Below are 26,631 nucleotides of genomic sequence, written 5' to 3'. Positions count from 1 at the left end.
GTGTGCGGGCCACCTGCGCCCTGGTGACCCAGCTCTGCCAGCCCTTTCTCCAGGCCTGGGGAGGATCATTCTCACCACACGACGGGTTCGGTGACCTAGGCTCTGCCCCAGCCTTTCCAGGCCCTTTGAATTTGCAAAGGGAATAAAAACACTAGACAAGCTTCAAGTGGACAAAAACCAGACGCCTTTAGCTTATGGCTCAGTGAGAACAGATGTTGAGCTGAGTGCCTCATCAAGGTGATGGATGGTGTGCGGGCTCGGGGAACCCCTCCCTGGAAACTCCACAGCCAGGGCCACAAGCCAGTCCATTCTGAGACCAGTTTGGGAGCCCCAGGGACCGCGAGTCTGGGTTTGGAGTCCAAGTCTGGGCAGGACAAAGATTTAGGAATCTGGCCCTGGGCAGCTAAATACCAGCCAAGCTGATCTCAGCAACGTTGACCTGTTGGCGGTGACCTCTACACCAGCACAGCCCTCTAGTGTGCAGACGTTTACCCATCCATCATCTTCATCAAAGTGGGTCCTCCCCGGCAGCCCCACAGGAATGGTGCCATTCTCCCATTTTACAGATGGGGAGCCTGAGGCTCAGGGAAGCCCACAGCTAGAGGGGATCAGCCAGAACTCAAATTCAGGTGTCCTGTCTCAGGTGGCCCCCCCACAGATGGAGAAAGGTGGTGGCCGCCGTCGGAGGAGACTGAGCATCTGTGTCTCTTCCCCCCCTCCCCCCCAGAGACGTGTGCGGTAAACAACGGAGGCTGCGACCGGACCTGCAGGGATACGGCCACTGGCGTGCGGTGCAGCTGCCCAGTGGGATTCACACTGCAGCCCGACGGGAAGACGTGCAAAGGTCAGCGCGGAGCCGCTCGGGCAGGGGCGGGGGCTGCCTGTTAGGGCGGGGGGGCCGTGCCAGGGCTCCCCAGCAGGGTTCAAGGGAACACTGCGTTGATAGGGTCCTTCTGTCCAAGAAAAGGGCTGCCCACTGCACTAGGCTAACGGTGTCTTTGCTGCGGGACCTCCTGGGCCCACAGTGATTCATCATGGCCCTGGGGGGGCGGGGGGGGTTGGTTTGGCCATCTCTTCACCCTCGCCATCATGGCCACATCTGGCGGAGCTGGGGCAACAGCACAACCCGGGGAGGTTTGGGAAGGACAGGTCTCCTTGTACCGGGATGGGATTGTCTTCTTGCCACCGTTAGAAAAATGAGGATGCTGTGTGTCCTTGTCGCTGGAGGAGTGACAGTGACATGGTGGGGGCTCTCAGCGGGGGACTGGGGAGGCAGAAGGACCTCCATTTGCAATTAGAAACGAGGCTCTGGGAGGATGGGAGAAGCTTGCAGGAGCGGGCCGAGCTCCTGGCCTCTGGAAGCTAGAGTAGGTAGGGCTTGCTCTGTTCCCGCTTGTTCCCTGACTCACCCCACAGAGTTCCTGAGTGCCTCCAGCAGTGCTTGGGGTGTTAGGGGTCCCTCAGGAAACAAGTGAGGGGAGCGGGGAAGTGAGAGCTGGCTGGGCTCTGGAGACTGAAGGGGCCACCCTGCAGCCCTGACAAAGGAGCCCTGAACAACCACGGCCATTGGGCAGGGAGTAGAGGGGACCACCAGAGCCCCCTGCAAGGGAGGGAGGTGCAGCCCCTCAGCGCCGCCCGCTCGGCACCAGACTGGCCCTTCAAATCCCCCTGCCTCTGGCCCCCTGCCTCCCACCTTGCCAGGGAGCAGGCCAGGCTGGGGGGCCATGAGCGGAAGGGCAGAGGACTTGAACTTCCAAAGTCCAGTGGGTGACGATACGGACAGTGGAGGTTTCCGGTGGTTTTAAATAGTCCGAGGGGGGCTTTTTTTAAGCCTGTAAAAATAGATAGCATATGACTTCTCCTTCCTAACTGCTCTGCTGGGAAGAAACTAGGGATTATTGACAAAAATAACAGTCCTTCCACCTGTTTATTTGAAAATAAAGCCCTTCTGTAGCCCCTGCTCATGGAGCTGAGTGGCAACATGTGGACTCAGATGCCAGGGGGACCGGCCAGGGCTCCCCACGGTCCCAGCTGTCCCCACAGCCAGAGGCGACACAGCAGGCCTGGCCCCATGCCCTCAGAGCTGGGGCAGAAGAGGGTAAAGTCAGGCCACACTGCCTCCCTCCCGGGCACGGGACCACAGGGGCGGGCACGTCTCAGTTCCTGACGTGAGGCCAGGAGCGGGTGCCAGGAGCCAGCCTGTCCGCGCCCACAGCCGTGCCCAAGCAGAGCACCTGCGGGGACCTCTACTGCCCCCGCCTCACCTCCACCTCGTGTCTGGGGGAGGGGAGGTGCTGAGGGGAGCTCCCCACAGCCGGAGGCCCACCCCGCCAAGCCCCCCACCCTGCTTCCCGTGGTTCCTCCTGAACCACTCCAGCCCTTTAACCACGGCTGCCCCCGCTCAGCTCTTTGCCCTTGCCCGGATCCTCTCCCTCCCGCTGCCCTGCAGGCGGGAGGTCCTCTCATTCACTCCGTTCATTCAACCCAGATGGGGTTTCTGGGCTCCTCCCCTGTGCAGGGGCTGGGGAGACAGGTGAATGGAGCAGACCTTCCCTGACCCCGGGGATCTTCTATCGGATGCAGAAGACAGTTTTTCAATTTTTAAAATCACTGAGATAAACGTGTATTACCTACTACTTGGTGCTGGATGGAGACGTACAGCCCAGCAGAAGAGTGAGGACCAGAGCCTGCCCTGCACCGGCGGGGAGGGCGTGGGGAGAGGCAGTTGTCGGGGCGGCCTTTCCAACAGCACCGGGGCTGCGGTGCAGAGGCCAGGGGTGCAAGGACCCAAAGGGGTCCAGTGTGCCCAGGTGTGTGAGATGTGGGGCAGCCCAGGCCAGATGGTGCAGGGCCTGTGTGCTGGGGAGGGCTCGGCCCTTCATCCTTCCAAGCCTTGGCGAGCCCCCCAGACACTGCCGGGCAGGGAAAGCACAGACTCGGGTTTTTCTTTTGAGCCGGTCCCCGACCACGGCTTGGGCGGGGTTCTCTGGACAGGGGCTGGAAGAGCAGCGAGGCGGCTGCTGTCATCACCCAGGCTGGGATGACATGGCTTGACCCAGGCGCTGGCCGCGGTGGTAGAAACGAGCAGTCCGGATAGTGTCCTCGGAGTTAGAATTTTTTTTTTTTTTAAGATTTTATTTATTTGACAGAGAGAGAGACAGCAAGAGAGGGAACACAAGCAGGGGGGAGTGGGAGAGGGAGAAGCCGGCTTCTCGCAGAGCAGGAAGCCCGATGTGGGGCCCGATCCCAGGACCCTGGGATCATGAACCGAGCCGAAGGCAGACGCTTAACAACTAAGCCACCCAGGTGCCCCTTTCGGAGTTAGAATTTAAGTATTGTGGGACTAGACAAAAACTGCGTAACATCCTCAAATCAGGGAGCACTGGAAAATGAAGGCTGACCTCCAGACCCCAGGTTTGGCGTCTCAGAGCCTGGAGCGAACAGCCTGAGCTCCCCGGGTCGGACGGGAGAGGTGCAGGTCAGGGCGCGGGCACTTGGCAGGACAAGCCCAGCTGGGAACTCCCGGCCCGAGGCTTTGGCTCCCCAGTGGGCGTGCACACCCTGGTCCTGGCAAGGGCCCAGAAGGGGATATCAAAGGAGTGATTTCAAAGGTTCAGTGTATTCTGGAAGCCAAAAGCCACTGTGAAGCGAGACCGATGGCTGGAGGGTGAAGGTAACAAAGGTCCTGGAAAATCCAGAGCTGAAAGCCCTGAGCACACAGGGGTCACACGGGCAGGTGGAGACAGGCATGGGAAAGTGGGGGTTATTCTGCCTGAAACATGGGGGCTGTGGTGCAGGAGGATTTGCCCCAAGCTCTGTTTCAAGAGTGTGGGCAGTGCAGGGGTTCAGCCTCAAGGCACCCTGTTCCCCTGTTCGGTGCTGCACCCGCTTGATATTGGGAAGGGGGCACCTTGATGATTGGCCCTTCTGAGAGGAGGGAGTTCTGGGGCCTTGACTCCCGGAGCTGGAACCTGGATTTCCTCAGAGACACCGGCCCCTCCTCCCAACATCTTCTAGAATAGTCTGGGAGAACTCCCACCTACCACCTGTTTCCTCTCCTCCCTCACCTGCCCTCTGCCCAGCAGCACGCCCCCCCCCCACGAGGCTGTTCTAGGGTGATGCCAGCCCACTCCCACCTGGAAGCCCTCCACATGGCCCCCGGGTTGCCACACTGTGCCCCCTCAGTGGGAATGGGCAGAGGGGAGCAGTAGTATTTGTCCTACTGTGTGTTCCTATAGCTCCTCCCCCCTCCCCCTGATGCTTGAACACTGACTGGCTGATGCATCCGGAAGGTTCTCCATGGCGGCCCAAGACCCAACCCTTCTCTCAGCCACTCCGATTCCTTCATCCACTCAGTGAATGCTGCTGGGCAGTCGCTCTGTGCAGGCCGCATGCTGGGCCCAGGGGCTCCAGACAGGAGCCAGCTCCCCAATCTGGGTCCCTGACAAGGGGACAGCGAACTCTGGAGGGAACGTCAGGGAAGGCTTCCCCGGGAGGCTGCTGTTTCCAGGGGCCGGCCGCGTGGGGGCTGCACCGGGTGGGGCAGCCGGAGTTGGGCTGCCAAGGCAGAAGCCAAGTGTGCGGAAAGAGGAGGGCAGGGCATCCAGGCCCAGGATGCCCAGGGAGGGGCCTACAAAAAGGGGCTGGCCCTTTATCCTGGGATGACCGGGGGCCATGGAAGACTTGCAGACAAGTAGGGGGCTGCTGGCTGCCTGGTGGGGTCGGGGGCAGCGTGAGCACAGTGAGGAAAGAGAGGAGCCTTAGAAGGGCGGGAAGGGGAGAGAGGAGCAGAGACTGCACCCCGGGGTCCCGTCAGAATGAAGGTCCACGGGCTTTGTGACTGTATCCTGGCTAGAGCTGGGGGTGCTTCCCCCACTCTGACCCCCAGGCAGCCGCCACACAAGCCTGGCCTCAAGCAAACATGCCTCCCATGGCCTGTCTGGTTGCCATGACAGCCCTCCGCTGACAGGCCCAGATGGGGATGGGGATGGGGATGGGATTGGGGGTTCCAGAAGGCCTGAGGCATTCCTGAGGAGGCAGACCCCCTCTGCACATTTAGTCTGTGAGAGGCACCTGTTCCCAGCCCTGTTCACAGATGGGGAACCTGAGGCTCAGAGAGGTGCCTTTCCCTGCCCAGAATCACACAGCTAGCCGGGACAGGGCAGAGACAGGTCTCCATTCTCCTGCCAGAGGCTTTTAGCTAGAAATTTCCCTGTCTTCCTATAATCCCCAGGGGGAGAGGATAACGGAGGTGCCCAGGCTTCTGCCCAGGATGGGCCCTCAACTGAACTTAATGTCTGCTTTCTCTGGAGGCTGCAGGGCCAGCACGGTGCTCTGGAGAAGGCCTGTCTTTGGAGACGGCTGGAACTGGGCCCCAATTCGGCTGCTGTGTGTAGCTGCGTTCCCCTCTGTAAAATGGGGGATCTGGTCCCCCAGTTGTTTTGAAGATCACACAAGACTTTGCCAGAAAGTGCTTGGCCTGGTCACCAGCATGAGGTGCTGCCCAGTAGGAACAGTGAGCACCAGCAGGTCTGACTACCTGCTGTGGGGTCTGGGCTCACCCTTAGGCATTTTTGTTCCTGGAATAATCACATGTGCAGAGTTCCTGGACTTGAAAAGTCATTGTTTTTAGTGATCATTTCGGTGTGCAAACATAGAGCACCTACTGTATTCAGAGGCCAGGGTCTGGTTTCGGGGCCAGGTCTGGTGACCCGCAGACCTCCCTTAGTGGGGACCACCTCAGGTTCCCCTCCTTTGCCACCTTCCTGGTGCCAAAGTCACCAGAACATGCAAACAGAATGGGTCTTTGGGGTAGAGGTGCCTGGGGTCGGGAGGAAGGCAGCCAAGGGCAAGGAGATGCAGGGCATGCCCACTGGGTGCCCTGCACCCCTCAAAGCCTGGTCCCGCAGGGGCCCCCCAGGAAAGTTGCTCTGGGGTCCGACCCTGGCAGGCTTGCTGTAGCCCTGTGCTATGCTAGATCCCCTCCCTGGGGCTCTGAGAACTGCCCACAGGGGCGTCTCAGCCTTGCTCCGGACCACACACCTGGGGTTTGTTGTTGGGGAACATTCTGTGGGAACACCACTTTAGGACTTTTCTGCAGGTGTGAGGTCTAGCTCGTTTGGTTTGAGGAAAAAAAAGTGAGGTGCCATCTGGGATTTGGAGTCACTGGGATGGGCCAGAGTCCCCTCCATGGGGCTCAGCACAAAGGCGGCCGGTGGACCTTGCTTGTTGGGCAGTGCCCTTTATTCAGGACAGGGGGCCCGGGCCCTCACACTCAGGACAGGCTCAGCGAGGGTGGGAGTCCGAGTCAGCAGCTCTGCTGAGATGCGCCCGGTGGCCGACTCCAAGAAGTCCTTTCTGGTTTCCTTCGCTTCCTTTCACCCCCTCCAAATCAGGGTGAGAACCCTGTTCTGAAAGCTCTGCTAGTACGTGCTGGGTTGTGTCAGCATGGGGAGCCTTGGGGTCAGGACCCAAGAGGAACTGTGGAGTCAGAAGAGACATCTCAGGGACAGGGTCTCTGACGACACAGTCCAGGCTGGCCTGGAGCCCAGAGAGCAAAACCCAGATAAGCAGGGCAAGCGGGGGGCAGGCAGGAGGGAACTCACAGGAGTCAGGGGGATGTTTGTGATGCATCAGCCAACAGGTGGTGCTGCTGTGAGGGAGAAAGCGGCCCGGTCGCTAGAGGTATGTGCCGCTGGCCAGGCTGCTTGGGAGGGGTCATTCATTGCATGGGGTTAGGCCAGGTGACCTTCAGGGTCCAGCCACAGCTCGTTCATTGGATGCTGAGTGAAGAAACTGCTCAAACCAACAGGTGGAATTAGAGGGGGAAGCCAGCCAGCCCAGGAACACCCTTACCTTTCTAAGCCTCCCATCAGGAAAACAGGGGCATTAAACCTACAGATTGTTGACTGACACTCACTCAGCACGAGCGCCCCAGGACCATTAGTTCATCTGCTCCTCATGCTGTTCTTCCAAGGCGGGGGAGCCAAGGCTCCAGGGGCCCAGGAGCTCGCCCCAGGTCGCAGCCTTGGGGAAGCAGCCAGCCCGTTCCAGGCCGCACTGCCTCCCCGAGTGTCGTCCTGTCCCGTCCCCCGTCCCCGTGGTCTCGCCCCGCACAGCAGCCATCGCTTCCCTCCCTTCTTTGCCACGAATGCCCGCCGGGCTCGCCAACTCGGGGAGGCGGCGTAACTCAGCCCCCGGCCCCCCGCCGCTGGGAGCCAGGCCCCTGGGCCGCCTGCTCCGATGGGGATGGGGGGACCGGAGCCGGCGGCGGGCAGCGGGCGCAGGGCCGGGCGGGGGCGGGCCTCCCCCCACCTGGCAGCCCGGCCCACTCGCCCCGCCCGCTGGGCGCCCCGCAGACATCAACGAGTGCCTGGCCAACAACGGGGGCTGCGACCACTTCTGCCGGAACACCGTGGGCAGCTTCGAGTGCGGCTGCCGGAAGGGCTACAAGCTGCTGACCGACGAGCGGACGTGCCAAGGTGAGCCCCGTGCGCCCCCGGCGGCCTCGCCCCGCCCTTCCCGGGCCTGCGCGGGCTCCGGGGGGGCGGGAGGGGGGCTAGGGCCGGGGTGTGTCGGCCCCCGCTGGCCGGTCCGGGTGTGCACCTGCCCTCCCCGCCTTCTCTGTCCTTCATGACTCTAGGTCCAACCGTCCCTTTTATGGATGGGAAACTGAGGCCCGGAGGCGCATCAGCACGTGGGGGGGGGCCGGGGGGGTGGTTACCACAGTGAGTCGGTGGCAGAGCTCGTCAGCTCCAGCACCCTGTCCTCCCGGTGGCCCCCGGGCCTCCTTCCGAGGCTTCGGAGGTGCGCTACCGCCGCCTGGTGGAAGGCGTGGCACATTGCAGTCGCTCTCCTGCAGTGCTTCCTTAGGGTTCCTGGGCGCCTGCGAGGAGCCACCAGGGTGATGTGAGGTCTGGGCAGAAGCCAGGAATCACAGTCCAGCACAAGTCCGGGAGACATCCGGGATGCAGTGAGAGCCCAGAGGATGGGCAGTGGAAAGACTGGTCAGGGAAGGCTTCCTGGGGAAGGGGTCACTGGTGAATAGGCATTTTCCCGGAGGAGTGGCAGACTGCACATGGCTCAGTGGGCCTATCAGTGCAGCTTAGGGCTGGCCCTGGGGCAGCACGAGGCCCTGAGGGGCACGGGATGTGCTCTCCCAAGGACACAGAGGAAGGCAAGAGCAGGAGGCTGATAAGGGAGGGTCTAGGGCCAGCCTGTCCTGAGCCCATCCTATGACCCGAGCCAGTCCCCTCCCCTCCCTGGCTCAGCCTCTTCATTCCTTGAGGGGTCTCCTGGCTCTGTCTTCCCCTTAGGGCGTGAGGGCCCACTGGGAGCACTTCACCTGTCCAGACTCCACTACACTTTGACTTACTTTCTCCATCTGCCTTGCCAAGTTCTGTGGAGGGCTAAGGGAGGGCCCTTGACTTTGTACTCCCAGCTGCCCCGTGAGACAGGTGGGCCACCACTGAGGAGGAGGCCATGATGTTTTTGCTTCTGGGCTCCCCCCAGTCTTCTCCACTCTCTACCAGGCTCGTCTCTCTGAGACCCCAGGGCTCTGACCATGTCCCAGCCCTGCTCCAGCACCACCCTGGGCTCTAATTTCCTTTGCCTGGCACTCAGGCCCTTGGGATGGGGACCTCAGCCACCTCCCCAACCCCCCTGAGCTCCACACAGTCGCCTGGAGGCCCCGTGCTGCCCCCTCCCGACCTTTGCTCGTAGTGCCCTTCCCCCACTTCCATTCCTTCCTTCCAAGCTAGTCCCACCCTTCAAGATCTAGTCCAGGTGCCACAAGTACCAGGAGATCTTCCCAGATTCCCCTGCTGGGAAGGATCACGTCCTCCTTTGAGCACCCACAGTGTGATTCCTTCCTTGTGCTAGAATTATTACAAACACACGTATATCATCAACATGTGTAGTCACATGAGCTAATATATTCAAAGAATGACCTCCAACTACAGTGCCCATGGAAAGGTGGGCCAGTGGCTGTTTTGCCCTCAGGAGCCCCCATCAGCTGTCCTAGGAGAGCCATTTTCCTCAGAATTTATGGCCAGGACAGACTTGTCTTCTATGAGCACGCGATTCATTTCCTCCTTTCCAGTAACACGCACCCTGTGACCCTTTTTCCTTTTTACCTTGGCTGCCAGGAAGCTCAGAATCAAATTTCACATACTGTCAAGGTTTTCTTGTTATCCCTTATGGGTAGCGTATCCCCCCACCCATACCCCTTTCTCTTTGGGCTGTTTTCCTTGTTTTCTCAAGAGATCTCTTGGCGTGATAGGAAAACACACTGTGGTCGGCATCCAGAAGGCCTGGTTTCGTGTTCCAGTTCATTTGTCTCCTCAGGCAAGCCCCCATCAATTTGCTGTAGATGCGATTAAACATTCATCCTGATCACAACTGAATGTGAGATATTAAAATGGCAGACATAATACCTGGTATCCAAAGTACTCACACCCTCCCCACCTCCAGAAAAGATGGGAAATGGCTTCTAACCCAGAAACATAAGGTTAACGGAGACAAACTGGAAAATCAGGCTGTGCCCAGAAGCCGACATTCACTGTGGATCAGCTGTGCCCTAAGCCTCGGGGGCCCGGGGACTGTCTGCGTGCAGATGCGCGTTGAGCGACTGAGTGCCAGGCCATGCCCACCCAGCGCCCTGAAACTCCTCCCTGCACTGTCTCCCTGTGGCCGCACAGACATCGACGAGTGCTCCTTCGAGCGGACCTGCGACCACATCTGCACCAACTCCCCGGGCAGCTTCCAGTGCCTGTGTCACCGCGGCTACACACTCTATGGGACAACCCACTGCGGAGGTCTGCAGCCCGCCCGCCAGGGCCACCTTCCCCCTGAGGCACGCGCCTGGCCGCATGGCCGCCTATGCTGCACCCCACACCCTGACCCCGACCTTGACTCCAGAGGGCCCGGAAGGGTTCTGGTGGGCAGAGGGGCTCAGCCAGGAGCAAGGTGGGAAGATGGGGGCAGGGAGCAGCAAGTATCAGCTAGGTGGCAGGCCTCAGGCCAGGCTGTGGGCATAGGCCCCAGAAATGGCAGCTACAAGGGAACCTCGGTCCAGAACGGGGGATGGCCACTACACAGAATCCCACAGACAATTCGTCCCAGTGGGAGAGGGTGACAACAGAAGGGCAGGGTATGGAGACCGGGGGGGAGGGGTCCTAAAGGAGGAGCATCTGGGTCAAGATGAGGGAAAGCATGCCAGAAGGATCAGCATATACAAAGGCACTGAGGTAGCACAGAGGGACCCAGAAGCAGCTGGTAGAGCCCTGTGAGGGAAGGAGAATATGGTGCACGATGCTCACGGGGAGGAAGCAGGGCTTTGTGAGGCCTGCAGGTGATTTGGGTTTTCTTCCTCGTGCGATGAGAGACTATTGGAGGGTTTAAGTAGGGGTGTGATGTGGGCATGTTCAGGTAATGAGATCACTCTAGCTGCCACGTGTTCAGGAGAGCGGAACCCAGGGCACCAGCAGGGGAGGGTTCCAGGCATGAGAGCCAGAGCCACTGAGCTCGGGCAGGGTGGGAGGTGTGCAGAGAAAGGGAAGGTTCTAGAAGTATTCAGCTACAGATGATGGGACTTGGAGATGTGCAGGCATGGCAGGTGGAGGTGGGGGAGCCAAGAATGGCCCCCAGGTCCTAGGGTCTCCTCATTTCCTGAGACTACACTCCCTCTGCTGGGCCGCTGTGCAGGTCGGATGTGGTCAGGCGTGAAGTGATCAGGCACAACTGGGGTTGGGGGGGAAGGGGCGCCTGGGGTGGGCTACAGATTCTTCTGGAGGGACCTCCAAAAACCTGGGCACTGGCTCCCCTGAGCCTGCCACTCCCTGACTGCAGGCCGCCCAGATGCTCAGAGCCAGGCACCCCAGCATGAGTGTGGCCCAGCCCCCTCCCCATCTCCAGCGGGCGCTCTGGTTCCTTGGTGGCCAGGGCAGGAAGGGTTGGAAGTGGCTTCTTTCACCCTGGGGCCCGTTGCACAGAGGGAAACAGCCTGTCCAAAGCCCCAGCAGGAGAGACCTCACAGCCCCTGCCTCACGAGACCTGCTTGGCACTTGAATTTTGTGCCACCTTCTGCCCTCCCCCCCCCAGTCTGGGTGCAGCTGCTGGAGGTCGGCAAACAGCTGGGGTTCCTGGGGGAGGGGGAGGGGTCAGTGTCTATGTCCGTCAGCCTCGTGTGTGTGCACTCCTGTGTGTGACGCGTGCGGCTGCCTGTCTGCATCTGATGCGTGGCCGGCTGCCGGCAGGGTCAGGGGACTCTCGGCCCTCTGGTCCTGGGTGGCCCTGCCCTGCCGGCCAGCCTCCTGCCCTGATGCCCTTCCTCCCACCTGTGCTTCCAGATGTGGACGAGTGCAGCATGAACAACGGGAGCTGTGACCAGGGCTGCGTCAACACCAAGGGCAGCTACGAATGCGTCTGCCCCCCGGGGAGGCGGCTCCACTGGAACCGGAAGGACTGTGTGGGTGAGTGCCCTGGGGTGGGCCACTGCTGGGACCCCTGAAGAGGGCCTGGGCACTGGCTTCCCCCTCTTCTGCCAGGTGCCTGGATGGGAAGGGCAGTGACCTCTCAGGGTGGGGTGAGCATGGGGTGAACAACACAGGGCCTACCTCGCCTGGGCGGGGGGTTCTTGGCAGGGAATCTCTGCTGCTGGGATGGGGCTAATGGGAAGGAGGACTTGCAGAAGAAGAGGGGATGTAGGTGGGAGAGCATGCTGGGTGCCAGCCAGAGGCACAGAAACGGACCTACAGGGGGAGGGGGACACAGAGGTGAAGATCTGGGGGTCAGTGTGTGCAGCTAGGGCTGTGGGCTCAGGAGGAGCTAGAAGCTCGGAGGGCACAGAGGCCTCCACGGCCCCATCTCCCCCTGGTCCTGCCCAGGAAGCTGGGGGAGGGGAGAGGTGGCTACTCGAGCTGCAGCAGCATCAGAGTCTGGAGGGGAGCCCCTGGGTCTCTGCAGCCCCGCCACCTGCCCAGGCCACCGGCCCCACAAGGTCCAGCACGGGAAGAGGAGGGGGCCTCCCAGCAAGCGCAGGGTTCCTGCGTCCTCTGCTGGTGGGCTCCGGAGACTTGGGGCAGCTCCAGGCCAAGTTCTGGACAGTCCCCCACATTCATTGGTTCTACAAACACATGGTCACCCACTACATGCCGGGCCTGCTGTGGATGCTGGGGCCACGGCCCTGAAATGGCTCTTAGACCCTTGCCCTGCCATGCCCTAACATCCCCAGGGCAGCCAGAGCCAGCCTTTGATTTTATTTTTTAAACTTGTTTTTTTCTCCACGCCCAGCGTGGAGCCCAACACAGAGCTTGAACTCCCGACTCTGAGATCGAGACCTGAGCTGAGGTCAAGAGTCAGACGTTTAACCGACTAAGCCACCCAGGCACCCCCAGAGCTGGCCTTTTGAATCTGACTCAGAATGTGTCCCTCTCTGCTCAGAGCTCTCACGACTCCTCTTCATGTGGAAGCAAAGCCAGAGTTCTTAGAATGGCCCAAAGGCTACTGGACCTTGGCCTAATGGCCTTCTGCCCTCACCCTCATCCACCCCATGCTAGCCTCAGTGACCTCGAGGTTGCTGCCCACCCCCAACTGACATGGCCATGCCAGGGCTCCCCGCTTGGCCTGGAGGGCTCTTCGCCCCTGTCACTGTCGACTCTGGGAGGCCTTCCTTGCACCCCACCCACTACCCCCCACCTTCTCGTTTTCTTTTCTCCCATTGTACTTCCCATGGCTAGATATATATATATATATAATATATGCTATATATGTATATATATACTCTACACAGCGGCGTACATACCTTTGCCTGTTTCATTCACTGCTATATCCCCAGCACCTAGAACAGAGCCTGGCAAGTGTAGGCACTCAGTAAATATTTGTTGAATGAATGAGTGAGAGTGTCGAAGAATGGATACCATCACTTAGCATCTGATATCAAAAAGCTGTTGTTCAGGCAGTCCTGGTGAGCAAAGCCAACCGCTGGTCTCGTCCAGAGTTGCAGGGAGGAGGCTGTCTGGGGCTGTGCTGGAGAGGAAGCATTAAATGGTGTGCATTCCGGGAGCATGGCTTGTGCTGGGAACTAAGACCGGATGGGTTGACTCCAGCCTATGAATCTGCCACCAGTTTGCTGACTTTCCGAGCCTGGAAAGTAATGGTTGGACTGGCTTTCAGAAGCATGTCTGCTGATTGATGAGGGTCATGCTAGGTCTGGTGTTGACTTGTTACCAAAGCTGTCGGGCCAGCAGGCTTTCTCTAGGTATATGGGGAAGGAGCGCGTTTTATCCTCAGCACCCTATCGGTCAGAGCTGCAGGAGCGGCCACTGGGGCTTGTCTGGGTCCTCACGGCCACCGACCCTGCTCCAAGAGTCACTGGCGGAGGTCTGATTGTCAGTCAGTGTGACTTTATCCCACTTCTCCTAAGTCATCTGCTAGGACCGTGGTGACTACATAGAAGCAGTTAGCATTCTGGACACTAGACTTGGGAAGACTGAGATGAACAAGCATAGCTGAAAGTGTTCTTAGAAGGTTCTGGAAGGCCCTCCAGACCCGTGACCCAAGAGTTCCCAGGACTGACCAAGAAAACTGGTTCCACCAACTCCCTGAGTCTGCCGTGTGCAGGCTGCTTTCCCTTATAACCTCGACGTGGACTGTCCCACCTCACCTGTGCTGTGAATCCAGGTCCAAAGTGAAGGGCTGGCAGTGACGACCCCCCTGACTGGTCAAAAGAAAATCCAAGTTATCACTGTGACCCTGGTGCTTGCCCTAGGAAGTCAGCCTGGTTCGGCATGCCCTCCACACCACGCCATGGGCTGTCTCATTTACTATAGCGCCCAAGGCGAGGGGCACATTTTTGATGACCACTTGGAGCTGCCCGATTCCTGTGGATGGGACCGACAGCCTCCACGGTCTGCTTCAGCAGGTGTCATTTGTGTCCCTCAGAAGGGAATTCTGTCCTCAGATGGTTTGCAGATGGCATCGTTCACTGAGGGGTTGGGGGAGCCATGTACTTGGAACAGTCTGATGGCCCCCCAGAACCATCAGCTGTGGTCCCGGGGGGCATTGAGGAGCCAGACCCCATGTAACAGATGGGATCCACCTCAGTGGAGCTGTAGGGATATCGTCTGGGGTGTTGCTGTGAGAACTGGTCAGCTACGTGGCAAGATAGCTGAATCCACCTTTCCCAGCGTGTGGGCATTCTCCTCTTCTATGTATTGCCCCCAGAGAATGTCGTAATTAATAAGGTTTGTATAACGTACTTTATACCAGCTTTCAATACCGATTTCCCTAGCAATAGCTTGGGGGACTGATTTAAAGAATTAGGATGGTGGCTATCGCTAGCAAAGCTTAGATCCAGGCCAGTTATTATTGGTGAGGGAAGCATAATAGAGCAGATCCGTGGTGTATAATCTTAAACGTGTAAGGTGGGAGAGCATGACCCGAAGAACCAAGAACAAAGGTCTGCGAAGGAGCACGTGCAAGTCAGTGGTTGCAAACATCAAGGAGAATTTATTCCAGTGGCCTTGGGTGAGAGCTGTCCCTATGTATCATCTTCTGCCTGTCCTGAGAATCTTGGGAAATTGTTGGTTTGTGTGCATTGACCACTTCTGGGGGTTCTCTTGAGAACCCCAGTTCAAGATCTGTAAGTTGTGACTTCGTAGTAAGTTCTGAAAAATCCACTTCTGTGTTCCCAAAAGATATGGAGTAAAAAGACAGTGAAACTTCTGAGTGATTTATGAATAACCCTCCCAGTAAAAGGTGTCTGCATATTACTAAATAAATAAGTTGGACTATCCCAAATAAGGAACACAGGATCTAGTAATATTTTAGCTCCTACGAATGCTCCATTTTTCTCAACAAGCGACTGCTTTAATTCGTCCAGAAAGTAAATATGCTATTATAAGCACACAATTATAAGCCGTCAAATCCATTTGGAGATGCTCAAGGGGTCCTTTAGGGTCTGTTCTGGTTTTTACTCTTTACCCAGAATTCTGCTGACTGCAGGTGAGCCTTGAACCGCTCATCTCCTCTGCTGGCCTGGGAGAGTTTCTCACCTTCTCGTCTACCACCACAGCCGGTTTGTCCCCCCTGGGATGAGTTGTCTTAAAGGAAACATGAGCACATGCCCAAGTGAGGTGGTCTGGTGGGTCCCGGGGGCCATCCTGGTTTCACTGGGAGACCATCCTCAGGGGGCTTGCAACGTGATTGTTCCACTTGGCTCCTTCTCAGAGTAGGAAGGCAAACACAGTGTGTCTGCAATGGAATCCCCACGCCTCTTCCATGGACCCGTGTCTCTGTGCTGTCTGTCGGAAGTCCTTGCCTGGGGATCACGGTCAGAGCTTCCCATTTAGCGTGATGACCCAGGAAGCATTGCCTCTGACTTCCATCCCTCGGACCGTGGGCCTCTGTGTCTCAGTTACGGGCAGTAAACCCCTCTGTTTCCAGAGCATCGCTAGGTTGAGCACCACAGCTGTCAGTATGCAGAGCTACCCTTGACCTTCAGCAACGGCACGTGCCCTAGAGATGGCCCCAGGTCCGGCCACTAGAGCCAGCATGAGTCCCTTAGGACATTACTCCAGCCTGGGTAGTTCTTGTAAATCCAACCTGGTGTCATCTCTCCTCCTTTTGTTTTTTGTTTTTATTAACAGCTTCATTGAGGTATAATTCCCATGCCATACAAGTCCCCCATTTAGTGTGCAGTTCAATGCTGTTTAGTATAATCACAGAATTGTACAACCACAATGAATTTTAGAGCAGTTTCATTACCCCAGAAAGAAACCCTATGCCCATAGCAGTCATTCCTCATTTTCCCTCAACCCCCAGCCCTAGGCAACCACCGTCTACTTTTGTCTCCGTGGATTCGCCTGTTCTGGACAATTGGCATAAGTGGAATCATATAACATGGGGCCTTATTATTCCATTTAGTGTAATATTTTCAAGGTTCACCCATGTCATAGTGCATGTCACTGCTTCATTCCTCTTGACAGCCAAATTATATCCCGCTGTCTGCTTAGCCCACGTCTTGTTTATCCACTCATCGGTGGATGGACATGTGGGTTGTTTCCAGTTTGGGGCATGTCATGAAGAACGCTGCTGTGTCAACATATGTTTTCAGTTTCCTCGGGTGTATGCCCAGGGGTGGAATTGCTGGGTCATGCGCCTACGCTGGGTTTAACTTTTGAGGAACCGCTAGCCTGTTTTCCAAAGAAGCTGCGCCATTTGAGGTCCCACCAGAAGTGTGTGAGGTTCCAATTTCAGCACGTCCTCAGCCACCCTTGCTGTTTCCTGACTTTTTGATTATGGCCATCCTGAGGGGGGAGGGGTGAAATGGTTTCTCATTGTGGTTTTGATTTGTATTTCCCTACGGCCAATGGTGTTGAGTACCTTTCCATGTGCTTATTGAGTATTTGTAGATGTTCTTTCAAGAAATGTCTATTCAGATCCTTTGCCCATTTTTTAAATTGTATTATCTGTCTTTATTATTTGGTTATAAGAGTTCTTCATATACTCTAGATATGAGTTTCTTACCAGATATATGATTTGCAAGGGATTTTCCCCATTCTGTGAGCTGTCTTTTCATTTTCTTGATGGTATCTTTTGAAGCCTAAAGGTTTTTAATTCTCACAAAGTCCAATTTATCTATTTTATTTCTTTTGCTGCTTGTGGTTTGGGTGTCATTTTTAAGAAACCACTGCCTAATACAGGGTCCCAAAGATTTACAGCTGTTTTCTTCTAAGAACTTTATAGCTTTAGCTCTTATACTTAATTTGTATATGGTGTGAGACAGGGGTCCACCTTCATTCTTTTGCCTGTGGAAAGCCCATTGTCACAGTGCCATTTGTTGAAAAGACCATTCTTTTTTTTTAAGATTTTATTTATTTATTTGACAGAGAGAGACACAGTGAGAGAGGAAACACAAGCAGAGGGAGCGGGAGAGGGAGAAGCAGGCTTCCCACTGAGCAGGGAGCCTGGTGCGGGGCTCGATCCCAGGACCCTGGGATCATGACCTGAGCCAAAGGCAGATGCTTAACAAATGAGCCACCCAGGCGCCCCGAAAAGACCATTCTTTTTCCCCGGTGAATTATCCTGCCATCTTCTTGAAATCAATTGGCCATAAATGTGTGGGTTTATTTCTGGGCTCTCTTTTCCATTGATCCATTTGTCCTGATACCTGTATCCCACTGTCTTGATTAATGTAGCTTTATAGTAAGTTTTCAAATCATGAAATGAGAGTCTTCCAACTTGGTTTTTTGTGTTCAAGATTGATCTGGCTATTCTTGAACTTACTTTGAGTTTCCATATGAATTTTTAAAGTCTCTTCGTTATTAAGATACGTGTCATCAACCAACAGTACTGAGTCAGGACTTGGTATGGAATGTCCAAAAGATCTGTTTTGGATATGAGCACGTCTGAAGTACAGACACACAGAGATGAATTTCTCCGTCAGGAAGAGGTAGGAGTTGCTTGGCGGTAATATGAGAAGGATAAAGGAGCCAAATACCATAATTCGTTCAATGACAAGCAGAGAAAATACTGGGTGTTTTCAGTTCTCAGTGGGGGTCATCCTGCATGTGGTACCCTCAGATTAAAGGGGATTCTAGGACGAGATCTGAAGATGCTCCAACACGTTAGCCAAGGCGTTGCCCTGAGGCAGGGAGGTCGAGCCTTGGTCATGGATGTTTGCTGTGTTGCTGAGCTTGTATCCTGAGAGCATGGCCTATCTTTGCATGTTCGTACCAAAAAAAAAAAAAATTTATGGCAGTCTGGACTCTTCCTGGGCTCTGTTCCATTTGTTCTGCTGATGTGGAAGCTCCGCCCCAGGGATCCTGTTTTTGAATCATACGTAATATGTATATGAAGGCTCCTATCAGCTATAAATTGAATCATGCGTAGGAGAATTTTCTGGGACTTCTAAAAATAACCTCACAGATATATTTTAGGTGTATTTATTTGGAGACATATTTTAGCTGGCAGTTCCATTTGCAGAGGAGATTCTACCCCACGGCATGGGTAGGGGCTTTGACCCACGGAACGGAGGGTTTTCTTCTGATAACAGCTCCCAAGGAGCAGTTACAGGTTGGAACTTGGGAAAGGACCAAGGCTTGTTAGAGTGTCCACTGCCTCAGTGCTTTAAGTAAACCAGAGCAAATCAAGGTCATGGCGTCCCAGCCTTCTGCAACTTCCTGTCTGCATCCAGAGCCACCTCTTACTATCTTCATTCATATTCCCCACAACCAGGCATTCTTACTTTAAGGCAAACAGAATTTTTTTTTTTTCACTTATCGCCAATTTGCCTTCCCTCTTGCTTCTTAGGTGACTTTAAACTTTTCTCTGGGCTTTGGTGTTCGGCGGTGATGGAATCAATGGGTGTATATGGTGGGGTCAGAGATTTTGCCTACATGCAGCTCGTAAGCCAGCCTGCTGCTGTTTCCCGGGTGCCCCGGACGTCCTGGAACCCTGGGGCCAGAGACGAAGGACTTCAGTACTCAGCACAGCAACCAGCATGAAGAGCACATTTGTGTGGGTTCCCCTGCCCCACCCCCAAGTCCCATCTGCCCCCTCGATGCCATACAGATGGAGAACTTGCATCACAGCCGAGGGACACCCAGCCTGGGAAACTCACCACTTTTATGGTGAACAGAGCCGGGCTGCTCCTTATCTAGGAGGAGATGTTCCCTCATCCCTCGAAGCTGCTCGAGGCAAACATAAGCCTGAGAAATGGTCTGGGGAAGGGGCTGTCAGTGCTTTGCGTCCTCAGGGTCCCAGTGAGAGCCCCCAGCGAGAGCCCCCACACTCTGGGCTGGGATGGTTGCCTCTCCCAACCATCCCAGCCCCCATCGGTACCAGAAAGCAGTGTTGCTGTCCACCAGTAATCACTGATAATTCCCTTTAGGAATTTGGAGAAAGTCCAAGCAAGTATCGGGGGCTTAGGTCTCCCTTGGAAGTTTGTAGATGGTTGTCCTTCTGCTTCTCAGCCAGCGGGAACATTGGTTCTTCCAGTGGCCCTTCTGTCCTGCATTATCTGCAGGTGGTTTTACTTGAAGATTCCTGATTCTTTGGGAACAGAGGACTTTCAGTCTTGTATTTACTTGGGGGCCAGCTGTTTTATCTGGAGGGCCGTGAGTTTGTTTTTATTTCTAGATTATTTACTTGCTAAGACTCCTTGAAAATGTCGAGCCACATGTTGAAGATCACCCACACTGGCCATTTCCCACTTCCATTTATTTTTCTGGCTGAGTCTCCTACTTCAGCCTGCTCGCCCGAGCGACTGGACCATCGACAACAGCCTCTGTGGGGCACTTCCAGGGGCGTGCCCATTTCAGCCAGTTGTCACTGACCAGCCAGACGGGGATAAAACCAGTTCTGAGTTTACCGTGGCTATAGGCCTGTCAGTCCTTTTAATCAAAAGATTAAAAAACGCCTGAGAGGGACACCTGAGTGGCTCAGTCGATTAAGTGTCTGCCTTCGGCTCAGGTCACGATCCCAGGGTCCTGGGATCAAGTCCCGCATCAGGCTCCCTGCTGAGCAGGGAGCCTGCTTCTCCCTCTGCCTACCGCTCTCCCTGCTTGTGCTTTCTCTTTCTCTCTCTGACAAATAAATAAATAAAATCTTTAAAATAAAATAAAAAATACATAAATAAAAAACACCCACAAAACTCTGAAAAGCTTAGTTTGGGACATCTCCGGACACCTAATGGATTTGTCCAGCAGCTGCCCCAGAGAGGGGCTCCCAGTGACCCTCACATGCTTAGAAGTCGGTCACTGCCAAGAAGCCCGTGTCACTTCCACCTGCTCCCTTACCCAGAGGGGCATGGACACCTGCTCTGGAGAATCCAGCCCTGCCCTCTGGTCTGGGCCTGTGATGTGAGGCTTCTCACAGATAGCCTGGACTGGTCAGAGGGAGGAGCGAGCCAGCTCTCTGGGCCCGGCATCCCCACATGTCCAAGTACATGTGGACCCCGCCATCTCCCAGCCCCTTCCCACCAGGGTCTGGCCACGGGATGGGGATGTGGCAGGAGTCCCCGATGGTCCACGCTCAGGGGCAGGGCCTCCAGAAGCCTCCACCCTGTCTCCCTCCAGCCCTCTCTTATGTCTTCCCCCTCCTCAGAGACAGGCAAGTGCCTTTCTCGGGCCAAGGCCTCCCCCTGGGCCCAGCTGTCCTGCAGCAAGGTGGGCGGCGTGGAGAGCTGCTCCCTTTCCTGCCCAGCCCACTCACTCTTCGTGCCAGGTAACCTGAGGCCGTCCCCGGGAAGGGATGAGGGAGTGGGGTGGGGGCCTTCCTTCCCTGGGGTCCAGCCCCTGCTCCCTGCTGTTCTCCAGGAAAGAGCCCAATCTAGGAATGAGGCCCCCTGGCCCTGATCACTGAGAGATCCTGGCTCACTGTCTGGTTCCCTATGGGCCACAGCATCCCTCTCCACAAGTGCAGTGGGCTCGTTCCGTCCCAGCTGCTTACCCACAGCAGCCCTTCTGAGGCCTCCAGGATCTGAGGCCTCCATCTCACCCCTGGCCTCTCTGCAGACTCGGAAAACAGCTACAGCCTGAGCTGCGGCGTCCCAGGGCTCCAGGGCAAGATGCCGCCGAAGCACAACAGCACCGGCTCCAGCACTGGGCCCAGCTGCTCAGGTAGCCCCCGGCCTGTCCATGCTGCCCGCGCCCGGTGACCCCTGGACGTTGCGTCCAGCCCTAGCCTGGGACGGGAGGGAGGGCCACTACCTGGGGAAGAGCTTCCTGGCCTGGGGGCCGGCCCAGCATGGTCCAGGTGCTGGCGAGCTGACAGCAGGACTGGGACCTCTGGGCCACACTCCGGTGCTGCAGTGACTCTGACCTGCTAGGACTCTTCGGGTCTCAGACTCCGTTCCAGGGAAGTGAGTCACCTCCGCTGTGACCACGAGGTCGCAGAAGTCCTGTGCCCTGCGGGACCCACAGCGCAGCCAACTCCCCTGCCCGCAGGCGGGTCTTCAGCCGCTTTTCCTATTCAGGAAGTTGAATTCAATGCCAGGGGGACATCTGTGTGCATTTAATGCATACTGGATGTGATGCTGAGTATCTGTGATTGTCGTTCTTTATCCAAGCCGCTGGAATTTGCTCTTGGAAGGAATCAGCAGCTCAGGGCATGTGTCTTATTTCAAAGCCCCTTCCCTTCCTTGCTTCCCTCTCTCTTCTGTTCTGCCGCCTTTCCTAACAGCATGAGCCACGTGAACTGGGCGGTGGGGGAGGAGGTGGGAGGCCTGCCGTCCCTCCTCCACAGAAGACCCCCGACCGTGAGGCCCCCCGGCTTGAGCGTGGCCCCACCATCCATGCTCCCACCTCTTCCAGGCCGTGCAGGGAGAGGAATGAGGCAGCGGGGTTCCCCCAGCCCCAGCCCCCAGTGGATTGGTCCTGCTGGCCGCCCCCTCACACTCAGGCACTCCCTCTGTGGCCCCCCGGCCCCACCGCCTCCCTGCCCCCGAGAGAGGCTGCTACCTGGGGGGATCTGGGCTTTCCCCAGGTACGTCTGCCCCCGTCAGGCAGAAGGCCCGTTTCAAGATCCGAGACGCCAAGTGCCACCTCCGGGCCCACAGCCGGGAGCCAGCAAAGGAGGCCCTGAGGCAGCTGCTGCTGGGTGAGTGGGCTGCCATGGTGCCAACCCACACAAGGGGTGGGGGGGGTCCCCGCGCCTGAGAGTGGGAGCCCAGGGTCCAGCGGGGCTGGGTTTCCAAGGGCGGGGGGCCTCTCTTCGTCCTCACCATCATGGTCCCGGAGCCCCAGGAGCCAGGCCTGGAGCCCTGTAGACGGTGGTGGTGTCCCTTGGGAAGAAGGCCAGCACTGGAGTGGAAAATCTGGGCCCGCCAGCCTCCCTGGGGCCCATCGTCCCTGCCTCACCCGGGGTTAGATGAGCTCCCCCGGGGCAGGTGCTGTGTGCACAGCCTGACTGCGTCCAGAACGCCTCCCAGGGCTCCCTCAGTGGCTCATTCTTGAATGAGGGAGGCCAAGAAGGGCGTTCCAGGCTGGAGGGCAGCAGGGGGAAAGCTCGCTGAGAAGGGCCCAGGAGAAGCGCTTCCCAGCTCCGTTTCCACGAAGATTCCTGAACACCTTAGGATTCCTCCCCAAAGCTAACAGAGCACCGCCCTCAAGCAGACCTAACCTGGACCGAGCCCCGCGGAGCCGAGCTGCCCGGGGGCGTCGCTAAGGAAATGTGTGTGAGGGCCTCCGTATGCAGCAGTGTGATGGACTCGGAGGGCTGGTGCAGGGCCTGGCTCGGCCACAAACCCCTCAGGAGGCCTCGAGCCAGCCTGGCCTCCAGCCTCAGTTTCCCCTTCTGCACCACAGACTATTAGGCAAAGCAGGAGCCTTGCTGATGGTAACCTGTGCGCAGGGCTCTGTGGGACCCTGCTTCCTGGCCTGTGCCACCTTTGCCATGGCCATCCCTTCTTTGTCCAGAAAACTGCCATCTGACCTTTGTGACCCTCAAATGTGACTCCTCCAAGAAGAGGCGCCGTGGCAAAAAATCCCCATCCAAGGAGGTGACCCACATCACAGCGGAGTTTGAGGTGGAGACAAAGATGGAAGAGGCATCAGGTGCGAGAGGCCGCGGAAGGCCTCAGGGAGGACAGGAGCCGGGGGGGCGGGCAGGGGTGTGCCCAGCGTGAAGCTGGGCGACCACCTGAGCTACGGCTACTGGAGGTGGAGGCCGGCCAGGCAGTGGGGGTGCCGGGGAGGGTAGGCGCCGGGTAGCCCGGGATGGAAGAGGAGGCCCGGGGCTTAGGGGCCCAGTGACGGCCACACGGCCTCTTTCCACCCTTCATGCCCTCGCTGGGGCCTGGAAGGGCTCATGCCTATGGAGTTTCCAGAACAACTGAGCCAAGGGCCTATCTTTCCCAGGGGCCAGAAGGGGCCTATAATGCTGGCTTGATTTTCATCAGTGCTTTCCTCTTGGCTGTAAATGAGTGCTGAGTTGTGACAGGGGAGTTGAGATCTGTCAGCAGATATGTGCTGTGTGTGCCCAGCTCCGGGCACTTTTGGAAAGAGGGGACCAGACCCAGGGTCCTCGTGCTGGCAGCACTCCCAGCCATGGGGACACAGACCCACATACAAACCACCCGGTGCCGAGGGAAACCCTAGGTGGTGGGGGCGTGAGAGCAAACAGGACCCGGAGCTGAGAGTCTCCCCAAGAGAGGGGCCCAGGAAGTCCTCCCAGAAGACTGATTTGAATCAGGACTTAAAATCAAAGTTCACCAAGTGGAGGAAGTTGGAGGAGGTGGCAGGGAATGGCATTCAGGCAGAGGGAAGGGAGTAGAGATCAGAGGGAATGGGATGTGCTCAGGAGGCGGTGAGCAGGACAGGGTGGCTAGAAAGCAGAGTTCACAGTGGGTGTCGGAGGGCTGGGGGTGAGGCCTGGCAAGGCAGGCAGGGGCCCCACCACAAGGGGCCTTGGATCCAAGGCCAGAGAGCTGGGCATTGTCCTGGGAATAGTGGTAGCCTCGGGGGTGTTGAGTGGCAGGGAGGAGTGCCCGTGCGTGAGCTGTGTCCTGGGGAGGTGATGCACTGCTGTGGCGGAGGCCCGGTTTCTCCTCCGATCTGCGGTGTGGCCTTGAGCAGGTCATACCTCTTGGACCCTCATTCTCCTCATCTGTCAGATGGACGCCACAATGGTGCCTCGGCCCCCGGCTGCTGCGCGAACGTGCTGGGGGCCGAGGCCCGGCGGAGGGGGAGGCTCGGGGAAGAGGCCGCTCCCAGAGGGTTGCGAGTCACCGTCCCTCCCGCCCCTGCAGACACCTGTGAGGCGGACTGCATGCGGAAGCGCGCCGAGCAGAGCCTGCAGGCCGCCATCAAGACTCTGCGGAAGTCCATCGGCCGGCAGCACTTCTCCGTCCAGGTCGCAGGCACAGAGTACGCGATGGCCCAGTGGCCGGCCAAGGCCCTGGAGGGCCAGGGGGCGTGCGTCACAGGCCAGGTGTTACAGGACGGGAAATGCGGTGCGTCCCTGCCCGTGGCCACTGGGATGCCCACTCGGCAAACCTTCTCTGCCCTTCCTTCCACGGGGGGCCTGGGTCAGCAGACACTGGGAGGGGACAGCGAGACAGAAGCCTGCCAGAGAGAAGCAGTCCCGTGCTCATCGTTATGGCTGTCATTTGAAGAGCACTCCCCTGGTGCCAGGCTCTGGGCAAAGCATTTGCTGGGCAAACATTTGCACGCACGACCCTCACCACAATCCTGAGGACGGGTGGGACAGGGAGAGCACAGGCCAGCACGGTCACAGCGGAGAGGCAGGAGGGGCACGGGGATTAGTCTGTGTGGCTAGAGAGGGCCTCCCAGCAGAGGCAGCGTGGGAGCTGAGGGCGGAGGAGGAGCCGAGCGAAGATGCAGGCGAGGCTGAGGGCCACCCAGGCCTGCAGCACAGGCTGCCGGGAAGCAGGCGAGGCCGGGCCCACGGCAGGAGCTCGGGCAGGGCAGCCAGCCAGGGTCCAGGCCCGGGAGGCAGGGGACTTGACCAGAGCCCCAGGAGCTGGCCTGTTGAGAGGGGTTGGGTCTAGACACAGCTGCAGGAGAATGGACAGAGCCCTTGTTCTGCTGGGCTTCACGTTTCCCGGAAAGAAGGCAGCCAGTGAGCAGGCACGCACACCCACAGGCCAGGGGAGGCAGCCGCCTGGCGGGCCTTGTGGGCGGAGGTGCTGCTCTGGTGCGGTGGAAACCACAGGAAGGTTCCAAGCAGAGGAGCAACCTTACTGCTCTCTCATCAGGGGAAGGCTTCCGCGAGCGAGGACCAGGGAAGGGAGGCCAAGCGGGAGTCGGTGGAGCCTTGAACGGGGAGTGGGCGGCTGGCAGCAGGACAAGAAGGAACGGGACAGATTGAGAGAGCACTTTGGAGGGGCGGCTGGGAGGAAGGAGGCTTCGAGGGCAGCCCCCAAGGGCCACGGGGCAGAGGTGGCATCATTTTCTGATCTGGGGAACCTGGGGACGACGCAGCTGGTGCAGACGGAACGTTCTGTCTTACTCACTAGCTCAGACGCACGTGAGTCATCCCTGTGCAGACGCTGAACGGTTAGGGTGGTTGGAGTCACAAATCTGGGGCACAAAGCATAGGCTGGGCCAGAGAGATAAACTGGGGATTCCCTGAGAAGAGGTGGGACTTAGGGGCGTGGGGAGAAGGGAGGACTCTGGCTTGAGCAATGGAGTGAGCATGGCAGGAGGGCAGGGGCCTTCGTGATGTCATTCTTTTCTTTTTTCCGCAAAAGATTTTATTTATTTGAGAGAGAGAGCACACACGAGAAGGGGGAGGGGCAGAGGGAGAAGCAGGCTCCCCACTGAGCAGGGAGCCCGATGCGGGACTCGATCCCAGGACCCCGGGATCACGACCTGAGCGGAAGGCAGACGCTTTGAGCCACCCAGGCTCCCCTTTTTTCTATTTTCAATAGCTTATTCTGAAATCATTTCAAACATTCGGAAATATGGCCAGGCAGAACAAGGAACTTCCATGGTTTCTTCATCCAGGCGCCCCCGTGCGCTGCCTCCAGCGCGTCCAGCCCACGCGGTCCATCCCAGTTCCCCCACTCTTCCCGCAGCGTCCCTGTCCTGCACGTTCAGTGTCCTGTCTCTCCTTCCTTCAGTGTGGAGCAGTCCCTCGCTCTTTCCCTGCCTCTCCTTCCTTCAGTGTGGAGCAGTCCCTCGCTCTTTCCCTGCCTCTCCTGTCCTCCCGCTGTAGGATGACCCTCATGGGGCTGCATCCCACGTTTCTTTCCGTGACGGTCTCAGCAGGAAACCGCGCTGGCCGCCTGCTCTTCAGCGCCCCCATCAGGAGGCACAGGACACTGACCCAGGCCACCCCTGGTTCCTCCACCTCCCTTTTCCTTCTGCAATTGAGGAGGATTTGCTGGGGATGTAATTCCGAGTTTATACCAACATCCTGCTCCCCATCAGACATCCTCCCCCCCAGCAGCACTCAGTGACAGCTCCCACCAAAGCAGACACATCTCCCATGGTTGCGGGACGGTATCCTCTATTCCTGCCAGCCCTGGTCCGTGTGTATTAGTTAGCATTCTCCGGTCAGGAAGCTTTCCCTTCCCCCTCGCTTACGGATGCCTCTGCGCATCCACATGTCCGTGTGGACTGAGACTCCTCTGTTCTTCACTGGGTTGTCATCCAAGCCTAGGATTACTTAGTTCAGTGCTCAGATCATCCCCAGTGTAGCCAGTAAAGTTCCCCGTCAGGCCGGTTCCCCTGTCCTTTGGACACACCCCACGCCCCCATCACTCACTGAGGATTCTCGGGCACCAAACCTGTACTTTCCGTGCCCCAGCCTTCACAATCAGTCAGGAACCCCTGGACCCCTAGAGGAGGAAGATGTGCAGAAGCCAAAGCTGGGATCCTCGTTGCTACTGGGGTGTCCTTGCTTCCAGGCTCTCTCATTGGACAGACCTAGAAAGTATGGGTGTATTTCATACATGGGTGTATATATATATTTCCATAGGTATAGATGGGTACGTAGAGGTGTGCGTGTGCGTGTGTGTGTGTTTTGAAAACCATGCGTTCACACCAATCCCTCCAATTCAATAGCTCAGGGTTCTTTCTAACCTCCCCTCTTTCCATGTTTCTAAATTTGTTCTCCAGAGAAACATGCGGCTCCCTCTCTCCTCATTTCCTCGGTCAGTCTTCT

At 57.4% G+C, this 26,631-nt stretch overlaps 1 protein-coding gene across 2 annotated transcripts in view; it reads left to right on the top strand.

Annotated features, from left to right (window-relative positions):
• Positions 1 to 26,631, top strand: part of SCUBE1 (signal peptide, CUB domain and EGF like domain containing 1) — a 138,527-nt gene that overhangs the window by 102,209 nt on the left and 9,687 nt on the right. For both annotated transcript variants that reach the window (XM_036088362.2, XM_036088363.2), the window contains 9 exons: positions 728 to 844; positions 7,359 to 7,481; positions 9,699 to 9,815; positions 11,349 to 11,471; positions 20,107 to 20,226; positions 20,517 to 20,621; positions 21,487 to 21,600; positions 22,419 to 22,556; positions 23,750 to 23,953. In XM_036088362.2, coding sequence (XP_035944255.2) covers positions 728 to 844; positions 7,359 to 7,481; positions 9,699 to 9,815; positions 11,349 to 11,471; positions 20,107 to 20,226; positions 20,517 to 20,621; positions 21,487 to 21,600; positions 22,419 to 22,556; positions 23,750 to 23,953 — 1,161 coding nt within the window. The remainder of the gene's footprint in view (positions 1 to 727; positions 845 to 7,358; positions 7,482 to 9,698; positions 9,816 to 11,348; positions 11,472 to 20,106; positions 20,227 to 20,516; positions 20,622 to 21,486; positions 21,601 to 22,418; positions 22,557 to 23,749; positions 23,954 to 26,631) is intronic.

This window comes from Halichoerus grypus, chromosome 6 (assembly GCF_964656455.1).
Source record: "Halichoerus grypus chromosome 6, mHalGry1.hap1.1, whole genome shotgun sequence".
Lineage (NCBI taxonomy): Eukaryota > Metazoa > Chordata > Mammalia > Carnivora > Phocidae > Halichoerus > Halichoerus grypus.
The sequence above is the reverse complement of the archived record's forward strand: the minus strand, read 5'-3'. Positions and strand labels throughout refer to the sequence as shown.